General features: G+C 62.8%; 1 protein-coding gene across 5 annotated transcripts in view; it reads left to right on the top strand.

The window, feature by feature from the left end:
* PLCD3 (phospholipase C delta 3) overlaps positions 1-14,709 on the top strand; it is a 77,674-nt gene that overhangs the window by 25,831 nt on the left and 37,134 nt on the right. For all 5 annotated transcript variants that reach the window (XM_074978984.1, XM_074978982.1, XM_074978985.1 and 2 more), the window contains exons 2-3: positions 10,222-10,383; positions 14,227-14,455. In XM_074978984.1, the coding sequence (XP_074835085.1) occupies positions 10,222-10,383; positions 14,227-14,455 (391 nt within the window). The remainder of the gene's footprint in view (positions 1-10,221; positions 10,384-14,226; positions 14,456-14,709) is intronic.

The following is a 14,709-nucleotide window of genomic DNA, read 5'->3' on the forward strand; positions in this document are numbered from 1 at the left end:
AGCCCTGAGCCCCCTCCCGCACGCGGAACCCTCGGCCCCACCCCGCCACCGGCATTTGGTTGTGTGCACTAGTCAGGAGATGTGTCGCACGTCCTCCCCATGTCGCACGTCCCCTCTGCGTGGCACATCCCCTCCATGTCGCCCGTCCTCCCCGTGTCGCACGTCCCCTCTGCGTGGCACATCCCCTCCGTCGCCCGTCCTCCGCATGTCGCACGTCCCCTCTGCATGGCACATCCCCTCCATGTCGCCTGTCCTCCCCATGTCGCACGTCCCCTCTGCGTGGCACATCCCCTCCATGTCGCCCGTCCTCCCCGTGTCGCACGTCCCCTCTGCGTGGCACATCCCCTCCCTGTCGCCCGTCCTCCACATGTCGCATGTCCCCTCTGCATGGCACATCCCCTCCATGTCGCCCGTCCTCCCCGTGTCGCACGTCCCCTCTGCGTGGCACATCCCCTCCATGTCACACGTCCTCCCCGTGTCGCACGTCCCCTCTGCGTGGCACATCCCCTCCATGTCACCCGTCCTCCCCGTGTCGCACGTCCCCTCTGCGTGGCACATCCCCTCCATGTCGCCCGTCCTCCCCGTGTCGCACGTCCCCTCTGCGTGGCACATCCCCTCCATGTCACACGTCCTCCCCGTGTCGCACGTCCCCTCTGCGTGGCACATCCCCTCCATGTCACCCGTCCTCCCCGTGTCGCACGTCCCCTCTGCATGGCACATCCCCTCCATGTCGCCCGTCCTCCCCGTGTCGCACGTCCCCTCTGCGTGGCACATCCCCTCCCTGTCGCCCGTCCTCCACATGTCGCATGTCCCCTCTGCATGGCACATCCCCTCCATGTCGCCCGTCCTCCCCGTGTCGCACGTCCCCTCTGCGTGGCACATCCCCTCCATGTCACACGTCCTCCCCGTGTCGCACGTCCCCTCTGCGTGGCACATCCCCTCCATGTTGCCCATCCTCCCCGTGTCGCACGTCCCCTCTGCATGGTACATCCCCTCCATGTCACACGTCCTCCCCGTGTCGCACGTCCCCTCTGCGTGGCACATCCCCTCCATGTCGCCCATCCTCCCCGTGTCGCACGTCCCCTCTGCATGGCACATCCCCTCCATGTTGCATGTCCTCCCCGTGTCGCACGTCCCCTCTGCGTGGCACATCCCCTCCATGTCGCACGTCCTCCCCGTGTCGCACGTCCCCTCTGCGTGGCACATGCCCTTCATGTCGCACATCTGCCCTGTGTTGCACGTGTGATGGAGTGGGGGGAGGGCATGTGTGAGTCAGGCTGGATGTCTGAGGCAAGCAGAGCAGCTCCCAGTGGCGAAGGATGACCCTGGGGCTACAACTGGCAGGTAACACCTCTGCCCTGAACAAAGAGGAGGGAGGAGCCGTGCTGGGTTTTGAATTGGGGCAGCAGTTAGAGGCTAGGGGAAGAGAGAGCTGGAAGGCAGCCAGCCTGAGGAGGGGGAAAGCTACATCCCAGAGGGGCACCCCTCGGGGTCTTCTCCCCAGGAGAGGTTGGAAGGACTGTCTCTGGCTGCTGTACTGTCGCTTCTGCGAGAAACTGGGTCTCTGTTGCCTAATAAACCTCCTGTTGTACCTGCTGAGTGAGAGTCACTCCTGCCAGCGGATGGGGTGCAGTGCAGGGGGACCCCTGAACCTCATCACACTGGTGTCAGAAGTGGGATGCACTGCACCCACGGATGAGCTCCCAGCAGTGGCTGACTGAGCGCAAGAGAAGGAAAGAGCCTCACAAGAGCCAGAGGTGGAACAGAGCCATTCCTGCAGCTGCTGCTGGTGAGTGGATACCCCGGGAGATAGCGGGGAGATGGATTATACCTGACTCCTGAAGGCAGAGCTAGCGGGGCTGTGCAGAGAGAGGGGCCTGACCGTGGGGAAGGCGACCAAGGCCCAGCTGATTGCTCAGCTGGAAGAGAATGACCAATCCAGGGGGGCAGAGCCTGTCCCGGCAGAAAGTGGCCAGTCACCCCCGGGAGCGTTTTGGATTCTCCGACAGGAGCGGGGGCTCGACGCCGTCAGACAGACGCGGTGCCCGCCAGGTCGCGCTCAGCTAGCGGTGGTCCATCGCGGGCAGAGTCCCCCGCCGCAGAGCTGCGACGGCTGGAGCTCGAGGTGAGATTAAAGGAACTGGAAGCCCAGGAACGGCAGGGGGAACGTGAGCGCCAGGAATGGGAAAGAGAGTGTGAGCACGAGCGCCAGCTACAAGAGAGACAGCGGGAGGAGAAAGAACGAGAACGGAAGGAGAGAGAGCGAGAGCGGGAGTATGAGCGAACCATGGCGGAGGCGAGACGCCAAGAGGCCCCAGCTGCGGTAAGCGGGGAGAGGGCCAGACGGCTCGGGGTGGCCAGTCACTTGGAGACGCGTGTGCTGGCCCAGTGTCAGGACCCAGGGGACATGGACGAGTTCCTTGCCGCCTTTGAGCGAGCCTGTGAGTTGCATGAGGTTCCCCCAGATGAGTGGCTCCGGCACCTCACCCCCTTGCTGGGCCAGAAGGCCGCAGCGGTGCTCAGCCAGCTGGTGGGGCTGCAGCCTGGGGACTGTGAACGGTTCAAACAGGCCCTGCTGCATAAGTTCGGGCTGACTCCGGAGATGTACAAAAAGAAGTTCCAGGAGGCGCAGAAGAGGCCAGAGGAAACCCATGTAGATACAACTGCCCGCCTGAAGCAATACTACCGGAAGTGGGTGTTCGGGATGGGAGTCCAGTCCGTGGAGGACCTGATCGAGCTGGCGGTCGTGGAGCGATTCTACGAGATGTGCGCACCTGACCTGAGGGTGTGGCTCGTGGACCGGAGGCCAGGGGATTCACACAATGCAGGGAAACTGGCAGATGACTTCACAAAGAGCCGGGCCATGCTTGAAAGTGAACCCCACAAAGAGAGGGAGTCCCGGAGGGAGAGGGAGTCCCGGAGAGACCGAGAATCTCAGAGAGACCGGTTCCTGACCATACGACAGAGGGGACCACCTCTTGGGCGAGCCCAGGAAAGAGAGGCCAGCCACCCACCCCCCAGAGAGCCAAGCAGAGCCTGGACAGAGCAGCCGGCCCGAGGGACACAACAAGACCGGGGCTGTTACCGCTGTGGGCGAAAGGGGCATAGAGCAGCCCAGTGCCCCAGGCTCCCAGACAGGTTGAGCAGGCCGGGGGGTCATGGAGTCAACTGGGTGGAGTCCCAGAAGCCAGAGGGGCTGGCGGCCAAGGTGGGTGGTGCTGACTGTGGGCACTCGGATTGGGCCGAGTCCGCCCCACAGACCAGCTCCTCAGGGGGACCAAATGCTCAGAGGTCAGTTTACAGAGTGGGGGTGGCAATGCCTCTGCAGAGCGAGTGTCTCACACCCCTTGAGGCAGACGGGAGAAAGGTCACGGGGTTCTGGGACACAGGCGCTGACGTGACACTGGCCCGACCCAGGGTGGTGGCACCGGGCTGCATGATACCCGATTCCCACCTGACGATAACAGGAATTGATGGGACCCCTTTCAAGGTGCCCATGGCGAGGGTGCACCTGAAATGGGGGAAGAAGAAAGGCCCCAAGGAGGTGGGTGTGCACAGCCACTTGCCGGCAGATGTACTGATGCGGGGTGACCTGGAGAACTGGCAAGGTGAACGCCCTCGTGCCCTGGTCCTGACCCGTAGCCAAAGAAAACGAGGGGTGCGCTCCCCAGATTCAGGGGTACAGGCCCAGCCAAAGTCACAGGAGCCACAGGGGCCAACCCTGAGAGAAAGGGGGCCCCCAACAACCAGATCTCACAGGCCAGGGGCGCTGGAGCCAGGCAGGGATGGGGAAGTAGCATCCGCCCCTGCCCTAGCGGAAGAATTCCAGGCAGAGCAGCAGAGAGACCCCTCCTTGCAGAAGCTGAGGGAACTGGCCAGTCTCAGCCCAGCTCCCCAGCTGGGGGAGGGCTACAGGGAGAGATTCCTGTGGGAAAAGGGATTCCTGTACCGGGAATGGGCTCCCAGAAGCAAAGCGGAGCCATGGAAGGTCCAGAGGCAACTGGTGGTCCCCCAAAAGTACCGGCGCAGGCTGCTGTACCTAGCCCATGATATCCCACTCGCAGGACACCAGGGGATCCACCGCACCAGGAGAAGGTTGTTACAGAACTTTTTCTGGCCTGGGATCTTTGCAGCTGTCCGTCTGTATTGCCTGTCCTGCGATCCCTGCCAGAGGGTGGGGAAGAGCCGGGACAAGGGGAAAGCTGCCTTGAGGCCACTGCCCATCATAGAGGAGCCTTTCCAGAAAGTGGCTATGGACATAGTGGGACCCTTCAGCAAGGCAACGTGTTCGGGGAAGAAATATATCTTGGTGGTGGTAGATTTTGCCACGCGATACCCAGAAGCAGTGGCCTTGACCTCTATCGACGCTGACACCGTGGCGGATGCACTGCTGTCCATTTTCAGCAGAGTGGGGTTCCCCAAGGAGGTCCTCACAGATCAGGGGTCCAACTTCATGTCGGCCCTGCTGCAAAGCTTGTGGGACAAGTGTGGGGTCCGGCACACCTGGGCCACAGCCTACCACCCGCAGACCAATGGGCTGGTGGAGAGGTTCAATGGGACTCTGAAGCAGATGCTGAGAACCTTCGTGAATCAATACCCCCATGACTCGGACAAGTACTTACCCCACCTGCTGTTTGCCTACAGGGAGGTGCCCCAGGAATCCACGGGGTTCTCCCCGTTTGAGCTGCTGTACGGAAGGAGGGTACGGGGACCCTTGGACTTGCTCAGAGAAGAGTGGGAGGGGACGGCCTCTCCTGAAGGGGAGTCAGTGGTACAGTATGTACTGACCTTCCGGGAAAAACTCACCGAGCTCATGGGCCTGGCCAGGGAGAACCTCTCCATGGCCCAGAGGAAGCAAAAGGTCTGGTATGACCGTAACGCCCGGGCCCGAGCCTATGCCACCGGGGATCAAGTGATGGTCCTTGTACCTGTGTGGCGGAACAAGCTGCAAGCGGCCTGGGATGGGCCCTTCAAGGTCATCAAGCAGCTAAATGAGGTGAATTATGTGGTGGAACTGTCGAACCGGGCCCACAGCCACCGGGTCTATCATGTGAACGTGATGAAACCTTACTGGGACAGAGAGAACTTGGTGCTGGCTGGGTGCAGACACTGGGGCTACGTCTACACGTGCAGCCAACATCGAAATAGTCTATTTCGATGAATAACGTCTACACGTCCTCCAGGGCCGGCAACGTCGATGTTCAACTTCGACGTTGCTCAGCCCAACATCGAAATAGGCGCAGCGAGGGAACGTCTACACGCCAAAGTAGCACACATCGAAATAGGGATGCCAGGCACAGCTGCAGACAGGGTCACAGGGCGGACTCAACAGCAAGCCGCTCCCTTAAAGGGCCCCTCCCAGACACAGTTGCACTAAACAACACAAGATACACAGAGCTGACAACTGGTTGCAGACCCTGTGCCTGCAGCATAGATCCCCAGCTGCCGGAGAAGCAGCCAGAAGCCCTGGGCTAAGGGCTGCTCCCCACGGTGACCATAGAGCCCCGCAGGGGCTGGAGAGAGAGCATCTCTCAACCCCCCAGCTGATGGCCGCCATGGAGGACCCAGCAATTTCGACGTTGCGGGACGCGGATCGTCTACACGGTCCCTACTTCGACGTTGAACGTCGAAGTAGGGCGCTATTCCTATCTCCTCATGAGGTTAGCGACTTCGACGTCTCGCCGCCTAACGTCGAAGTTAACTTCGAAATAGCGCCCGACGCGTGTAGACGCGACGGGCGCTATTTCGAAGTTGGTGCCGCTACTTCGAAGTAGCGTGCACGTGTAGACGCAGCTTGGGAGGGGCAGGGGGATGATCCCTTGGTGGATTTGCTCACAGGGACTGGAGCCGGCTCCTTGCTGGAGTCTATTCCCCTCTCAGACCAGCTGACCCTGCCCAGCAGACGGAGATCAAGGAGGTGCTGCATTCGCACCAACAGCTGTTCATTGACAGACCTGGACGCACTGACCTGGCTGTCCACCGAATAGAGACAGGACCACGCCCCTATCAAGTGTGTGCCATTCAGAGCCACAGGGAAGATGGCTCAGGACGTAGAGCAGGAGGTTGAAGACATGCTGGCTCTGGGGGTGATCCAACACTCCTCCAGCCCCTGGGCCTCTCCCGTGGTGTTAGTCCCTAAAAAAGATGGGTCTGTTCAGTTTTGTGTGGACTATCGCAAGCTTAACGCCATCACTGTATCGGACGCCTACCTCATGCCCAGGCCTGATGACCTTTTAGACAAGCTGGGGGGAGCCCGTTACCTCACCACCATAGACCTCACGAAGGGGTACTGGCAAGTGCCATTAGACCAAGATGCCCGGCTCAAGTCAGCTTTCATCACCCCTGTGGGGCTCTATGAGTTCCTGGTCCTGCCCTTCGGCCTCAAGGGGGCACCCGCTACCTTCCAGCGTCTGGTGGACCAGCTACTGAAAGGGATGGAGAGCTTTGCCCTGGCTTACATGGACGACATTTGCATCTTCAGCCAGACGTGGGAGGACCATGTGTCCCAACTCAGGCAGGTGCTGGACCGACTCCAGAAGGCCAGTCTGACTATCAAGGCAGGGAAGTGCAAGGTGGGAATGGCTGAGGTGACCTACCTGGGCCACAAGGTGGGCAGCGGCTGCTTAAAGCCAGAGGCAGCTAAAGTGGAGGCTGTCAGAGATTGGCCAACACCCCAGACTAAGAAACAGGTCCAGGCCTTCATTGGGATGGCGGGGTACTACCGGAGGTTTGTGCCCCACTTTAGCTCCATCGCAGCCCCCCTCACGGAGCTGTGTAAAAAGGGAAAGCCTGACAAGGTGGTCTGGACAGAGCAGTGCCAAGAGGCCCTCTGCGCGCTGAAGGAGGCTCTGGTCAGGGCCCCAGTGCTGGCAAATCCAGACTTCAACAAGCCCTTCCTGGTGTTCACCGATGCCTCAGACGTGGGGCTGGGGGCGGTGCTAATGCAAGTGGATGACAAAGGGGAGAAACACCCCATCATGTACCTGAGTAAGAAGCTGCTGCCCCGGGAGCAGAACTACGCGGCCATAGAGAAGGAATGTCTGGCCATGGTGTGGGCACTGGGGAAGCTGCAGCCGTACCTGTTTGGACGGCGTTTCACCGTGTACACCGATCACTCACCCCTGACCTGGCTGCATCACATGAAAGGGGCCAACGCCAAGCTCCTGCGGTGGAGTCTGCTCCTGCAGGACTACGACATGGAGGTGGTCCATGTGAAGGGGAACAACAACACCATAGCCGATGCCCTGTCACGCAGGGAGGGCCCCGAACTTCCCCAGGTCACTGGCTAAGTGACCCCGCTCAGTTTGGTCTGGAAGGGGGGAGAGATGTGATGGAGTGGGGGGAGTGCATGTGTGAGTCAGGCTGGATGTCTGAGGCAAGCAGAGCAGCTCCCAGTGGCTAAGGATGACCCTGGGGCTACAACTGGCAGGTAACACCTCTGCCCTGAACAAAGAGGAGGGAGGAGCTGAGCTGCGTTTTGAATTGGGGCGGCAGTTAGAGGCTAGGAGAAGAGAGAGCTGGAAGACAGCCAGCCGTAGGAGGGGGAAAGCTACACCCCAGAGGGGAACCCCTTGGGTTCTTCTCCCCAGGACGGGTTGGAAGGACTGTCTCTGACTGCTGTGCTGTCGCTTCTGTGAGAAACTAGGTCTCTGTTGCCTAATAAACCTCCTGTTGTACCTGCTGAGTGAGAATCACTCCTACCAGCGGATGGGGTGCAGTGCAGGGGGACCCCTGAACCCCATCACAGCACGTCCCCTCTGCATGGCACATCCCGTCCATGTCGCACGTCCTCCCCGTGTTACACATCCCCTCTGCATGGCCCATCCCCTCCTTGTCACACGGGCCCTCCGTGTCGCACGCCCCCTTCGTGTTGCACGGCCCCTCCATGTCTCATGGCCCCTCCCCACTGGTGTGCATAAGTATGCCCCCTCTGCCCAGGGGCACCGCTCACCACACTGAGCACTGGAGCTAAGGCCCCTGCCTGGCCAGCTGCAGCCAGAGAGGAGCCGTGTTTCCTCGCGGCCTGGCAGGGCCCAGCACTCTCTGGGAAATGGATCTGGACACAGCCCAGGCCTTGGCATGGAGGAGGGAAACTCCCCCGCCCAGCAGTTTCTGGGCCTGGGGAACTCGCCGGCACCAGCCGCTGCCGCAGGAGTGGGGCAGGCTTCCGTGAAGGGCTGCCCGTTTCCGTGGGAAGCAGAGGCCCGCAAGAGCCCCCTGCTTGGTCAGAGCAGGGCTGGTGGGATCTGCTGAGGCTGGTGCTAAGCCAGGCTCCCTCAGGGACTGGAGTGAAGCCTTGTGCGGGGGCAGATGAGCCCACCTCTGCCACGTGGGGCTCCGGCCCTGCAGCACCTGCTGCGTGCTGGGTTGGCTTGTTCCAGGGAGATTCCCAGCCCAGCCCAGCCCGAAGCAGGTCAAAGCCAGGCCCAGGTCAAAGCGTGGGGCTGGAATCCAGCCAGCGCTCCCCAGCCCCTCGGTGCAGAACCACTAGGGCAGCCTGCTAAGCTCCCCCAACTCATGGGCTCCCCAGCCCAGTGGGGCAGGGCCCACAGTCCCCTCCCCAGGCCACCGGGTTCTCGCTAAGAGCCCTGTAGTTGGCTGGGAACTGCTGGGGTGGGGAGGGTGTGACACCCCAAGCAGAGCTGGGGGCTCCCTAGAGCCCCCCTGAGCGGCAGAGGGCAGAGCACAGCTGAGCGCTCCCAGGGGCATGACGTGGTCCCTCTGCCTGGCCCCTGTTCTCCAGGGCCAGCGGGGAGCGAGATGCTCCTGGAAGGAGCTGGGGCCCCCTGCGGGGAGAGGGAACATGCAGCGAAAGGGACTGGACTGGCCACAAGGGCCTTGACTGGAGCTGAGATGTGGACCCTCTGGCCTTGCCTGTGCCACCGACTGCCTGTGTAACCTTGGGCAAGTTCCATAGCCTCACCGCAGCTCCCCTCCCACGCAGGCAGGCGGCTGCTCTCCGTGCCCAGACGTGCTTATATCAGCGTAAGAGAAGCTTGTTTGGGTTTAACGTAACCTCTTCCCAGGTGACTCACGCGGCAGGAAGCCGCTCTTTCACACAGAAGCGAGCGTGCGCTGGTGTCAGTTCGTGCCCGAGGCCCTGCGGCTGTAACACACTCCTCTTCACAAGGCCTTAGCGGCCAGTCAGTTTGGCCCGAAGTATCCAAGGGGGGGCGGGGCTGGAGGTGAGAGCAGAGGCCCTGGGAGTCAGGACTCCTGGGTTCCCTTTCCCGCTGGGCTAGGGGAGGGAGGGGGCGCTGGGCTCCCTGGCTCCATTCTCGGTTCTGCGGGGTGGGGGAGCAGGGGCTGGAAGTCAGGATGTTTGGGCTCTGTTTCTGGCTCTTCCACTGACCTGCTGGGTGGCCCAGGGTAAGTCACAGCATGATGCTACGTCCAGGACTCGAATGCTCCCGCTGTGCGATGCGCTGCGAGGTCCTGGTTGGCCGAGTGCTGCCGTGGGGCCAAGTGCTGCTCACAGAGCCATTCTGCCCACCAGCTGCCCCCCAGGGCCCCGTCTCAGGGCCCCCCTTCTCCTGTGGGAGTGTCCCGGGGCCTGTACTGAGCCGCCCTGGAGCTCCTGGTCAGGGAGCAACACCAAGGGCTGCCCTGGGAAAACTCTGTTTGTTTGATGCCACTCGCCACTGTGAGATCCTCAGCCAGGTGTGCGAGATCAGCAGTGGACATGCTTGTGTGAGAGCACGAGCGAGTGCAGCTGTGGAGAGCATGTACATGCATGTGAGAGCACAAGTGAGCGCAACTGGACAGTGCGTGCACTTGTGTGAGCACGAGCGAGTGCAGCTGTGGAGAGCATGTACATGCGTGTGAGCACGAGTGAGTGCAACTGGACAGTGTGCACACGTGAGAGCACAAGGGAGTGCAGCAGCGCACAGCGTGTGGACGGGTGAGCATGGCTGCGGAGCGTGCAGGCCAGCTGTGCTGCGACGGGAAGAGAACGTCTGGGAGGTCGCGGGCTGAGCCTTGGGGTGGCTGGGACAGGAAATGCGGAAATCCCGCGCTCCAGAGCCATTGCAGCCGTGCTGGAGTTCGCTGTGTGCATGGGCGGGCGGGACGGGCCAGGTCAGCTGGGAAGCCGCGGGCGTGGGGCAGGGCAGGCCAGCCGGCTCCGTGCGGGGGAAGCTGCGCCGGCAGCCAAGTGCCGGTGCTGCTGCAGAAGGGGCGGCTCCGGCGGACTGGAGGGCTCTTCCCCTGTGCCCCCTGCAGGTCTGACGGAGGATGAGGACATCAAGGCGATGCTGAAGGGCTCCCTGCTCTGGAAGATCAAGTCTCGCAGATGGCAGAAGCAGCGGCTCTACCGCCTACAGGAGGACGGCCTGACCATCTGGTTTGAGAGCCGCTTCAAACGGCCTCGCTCCAAGCAGATCTGTGAGTCCCAGGGGCTCAGGTTCAGGGCCACAAACACTCCTGGAAACGAGAAGCCCCGGTCCCAGCCCAGAAGCTAGAACCCAACACAGAACCGAGAGACCCTCTCACCCACCAGCCTGGGGCCCAGTCCCCACCCACCCCAAATTCTACAGCCCACCACTGCCCAAGGCGTAACATACAGCACGTAATGGAACCCCACCTAATGGGATACAGCCGCTTCCAGCACCACCTAGAACCCCCCCCACAACTCAGGTACAACTGCCTCCAGCACCACCTAGAACCGCCCCCCCCACAACTCAGGTGTACAACTGCCTCCAGCACCACCTAGAACCCCCCACACCTCAGGTACAACGGCCTCCAGCACCACCTAGAACCCCCACACACAACTCAGGTACAACCGCCTCCAGCACCACCTAGAACCCCCCCACAACTCAGGTACAACTGCCTCCAGCACCACCTAGAACCCCCCCACAACTCAGGTGTACAACGGCCTCCAGCACCACCTAGAACCCCCACACACAACTCAGGTACAACCGCCTCCAGCACCACCTAGAGCTCCCCTCACAGAACTCAGGGGGTACAATAGCCTCCAGCACCACCTAGAACCCCCCCACAGAACTCAGGGGTACAACTGTACCCCTAGAACTCCCCCACAACTCAGGTACAACCGCCTCCAGCACCACCTAGAACCCCCCCACTACTCAGGTACAATCACCTCCAGCACCACCTAGAGCTCCCCTCACAGAACTCAGGGGGTACAATAGCCTCCAGCACCACCTAGAACCCCCCCACAGAACTCAGGGGTACAACTGTACCCCTAGAACTCCCCCACAACTCAGGTACAACCGCCTCCAGCACCACCTAGAACCCCCCCACAACTCAGGTACAATCACCTCCAGCACCACCTAGAGCTCCCCTCACAGAACTCAGGGGTACAACCGTACCCCTAGAACCCCCCACAACTCAGGTACAACTGCCTCCAGCACCACCTAGAACCCCCCCCACAGAACCCAGGGGTACAACCACCTCCAGCACCACCTAGAACCCCCCCACAACTCAGGGGTACAACTGCCTCCAGCACCACCTAGAACCCTCCCCCACAACTCAGGTACAATCACCTCTAGCACCACCTAGAGCTCTCCTCACAGAACTCAGGGGGTACAACTGCCTCCAGCACCACCTAGAACCCCCACACACAACTCAGGTGTACAACTGCCTCCAGCACCACCTAGAACCCCCCCACCTCAGGTACAACCGCCTCCAGCACCACCTAGAACCCCCCCACAGAACCCAGGGGTACAACCACCTCCAGCACCACCTAGAACCCCCCCACAACTCAGGTACAATCACCTCCAGCACCACCTAGAGCTCCCCTCACAGAACTCAGGGGGTACAATAGCCTCCAGCACCACCTAGAACCCCCCCACAGAACTCAGGGGTACAACCGTATCCCTAGAATCCCCCACAACTCAGGTACATCCGCCTCCAGCACCACCTAGAACCCCCCCACAGAACCCAGAGGTACAACCGCCTCCAGCACCACCTAGAACCCCCCCCACAACTCAGGGGTACAACTGCCTCCAGCACCACCTAGAACCCCCCCACAACTCAGGTACAATCACCTCCAGCACCACCTAGAGCTCCCCTCACAGAACTCAGGGGGTACAATAGCCTCCAGCACGACCTAGAACCCCCCCCACAACTCAGGTACAACTGCCTCCAGCACCGCCTAGAACCCCCACACAGAACTCGGGGTACAACTGCGCCCGGCACCACCTAGAACCTCCCCCCCAGAACTCAGGGGTACAACCGCACCCAGCACAGCCTAGAACCCCCACAGCACCTGCACTCCTAGCACTCAACTCCGGTGGTGCAAGCCGAGAGCCCCCTTCCTGGGGATGAGCAGAGCAGGGTCTCAGGCCTGGCAGAACCGACACAGCTCACAGGTTCGCCAAGGGGCACTTTCGTACTTCTCCTGCCAGCCATGAAGTCCCGCCTCCCTGCACAGAACCCCCCTGCCCCCCCAGAGGCATCGGGTTTGATGCCAGGGTGAACAGAGACCCCCTGATCCTGGGCGCAGTGACCCCGGCACTGCTCTGACACTTCATTCCTGCAGCTTCTCCCTGGAGACGGCCGGTGCTGTGCTCGCCGGGGCGCTGCCTGGCCTGGGCTTAGCGGGACAGCTGCTGGGCTCCCTGCTCCCCGGGCCGGGCCAGGCCCTCCCTGCAGAACGTCCCAGGCTGCTCTGGGTGCGGGGGGGCATGTTGGGCGCAGAGCCTTTACCACCCCAGCCTTCTGGCTCAGGGTCACCAGCACCCGGGCTCCCCCAGCCCTGGCGCCCAGAGCTGCAGGATGCCGTCGGGGGTGTGGACTGATTCTCTGCCACTCACTTGGGGCAGGTGAGAGCCACTCGTCTGCGCTTCCCAGGCCCATTCGACTCCTGCCCGCCAGCCGCTCCGTGCGCAGCCCTGCAGGCAGCTGCCTTGTGCTCCCCAGCGGGCAGAGGCGCACGGCCCTGGCTGTGTTCGCTGGCTCACACGGGGGTCTGTCAGGGGCTCTCGGACGCCCTGGCTGGCAGTTTAGTGCAGCCCCCCCCTCCATCCACGCCCGCCTGCAGTCCAGCCACCCGCACCGTCGGGCACACGCCAGCGCCCACGAGAGGCAGGGACGTGGCACAGAGCCTGACCCAGCCGCCCCCCCCTCCGCCTGCACCTGCTCCTCCCGGCCCTGCCGAGGGGCCCAGGCTGGAGTCAGAAACTGGAGCCCAGCAGCCACCTGCTGAGCGAGCGCCTGGGTCAGATTGCCCGGCTCAGCCCCCAGCAAGCCACGTCCTGGTGCCGGTCGGGCTGGCTCTTAGGGCCTGATCCTGCCAAGTGCTGCGGGGGAGTGGAGGGCGCACAGCTCCTCCCAGGCCGTGGAGAGCAGGCGGAGGCTTTGCTCACGACGCTCCTGCTCCTGCATCCCAGCAGCGTTTGACCCCTAGGTCCCTCGCTGCAGCGCTCCCAGACGGCCCCTTCCCGTTCCGTGGGCGTGACGCTGCCTGTCCCTGCCGTAGTGGAGCACTTGGCATTTGTCCTGACTGAGCCTCACCCCGTTCGCCTCAGACCATTTGTCCCGGTGGTGGTGATCACCGTCACTTGCCCCGTCCTCCAAAGCGGTCGCAACCCCTCCCCTGGGGACCACGTGCAAACTCCGAATGCGGCGCTTCTCTGGGGGAGGTGAGGAAGGGGGCCGGGCCGCCCGCCCGCCACGAGAACGTGGCAGGAGCCCAAGACATGAGCCCTCGGTGCCTGTGCTGGGGACACCCCTCCCCCCATGTGTATCGGTGAGGTGGGGCCGGGGCTTCCTGGATTCCATTTATCACCCGACAAGAGCCACTCGTGGGCCTTGACAGCGGCTGGCCCCTGCTGGCCCTGGGCTGGCTCTCGGCTGGCAGCAGGTGTCTTGCAGCATGGGTGTGAGGTGACGCTAGCACAGCCGGGTGCTGGGGCGACAGGGACCCAGCGCAGGACAGACCTGTCAGCACAGAACCATCCATCTGGGGCAGAGGCAGGGCCAGAGCCGGAGGGCACCAAGCCAGCCGAGACTGCCCCACTCCCAGCAGGCCGGCTCCAGCCCCAGCCCCCGCCCCAGCCAAGCTCTCCTGGCCTTTGTCCTGCTTCCCGGGCCAAAGGTGTCGCCTGGGGGCACCCCCTGCTGGGCTCGGCCCTTGGGTACGTGTGGCAGGCTCATCACCATCTGGCTATCCAGGGAAACTGAGGCACGTGTGTGGCGCTTGCAAGCGAGGGAGAGGCCCAAGCCGGCCGTGGCCGGACCTGACCTGGGCTTGTCTCTGTCTCGCAGTCTCCATCGCGCACCTGGAAGCCGTGCGGGAGGGCTACCAGTCCGAGGGGCTCCGCAAGTACGGGCGCGCCTTCCCCGAGAGGCAGTGCCTCACCCTCGTCTTCAGGGGTCGCCGGAAGAACCTGGACCTGGTGGCCCCGAGCGAGGAGGAGGCGCAGCGCTGGGTGCGGGGCCTGAGCAAGCTGATGGCCAAGGTGGAAGCCATGAGCCAGCAGGAGAAGCTGGACCAATATCCTTAGCAGTGCTGGCAGGTCTGGGGCTGGCACAGCCAGCGGGCACCAGGGGACTCCGGTTTGGGCTCTGTCTCCCCCGCGCGGCCCAGCAAGGCAGGGGCCCGCTGGTGTAAGCGCCCCCAGGCCGTGAGGCGCTGGGATCGGACCTGCCCAACGCGCGCCCAGCCCTGGTCACGCGGGGGGTGGGAACCGGGCCTGGGCTCCGCACTCGGGGGCGGGGGGCACTCCTGGCCCTGCCCTGCCCCAGCTG

The sequence above is a fragment of the Carettochelys insculpta genome, chromosome 28 (assembly GCF_033958435.1).
Source record: "Carettochelys insculpta isolate YL-2023 chromosome 28, ASM3395843v1, whole genome shotgun sequence".
Lineage (NCBI taxonomy): Eukaryota > Metazoa > Chordata > Testudines > Carettochelyidae > Carettochelys > Carettochelys insculpta.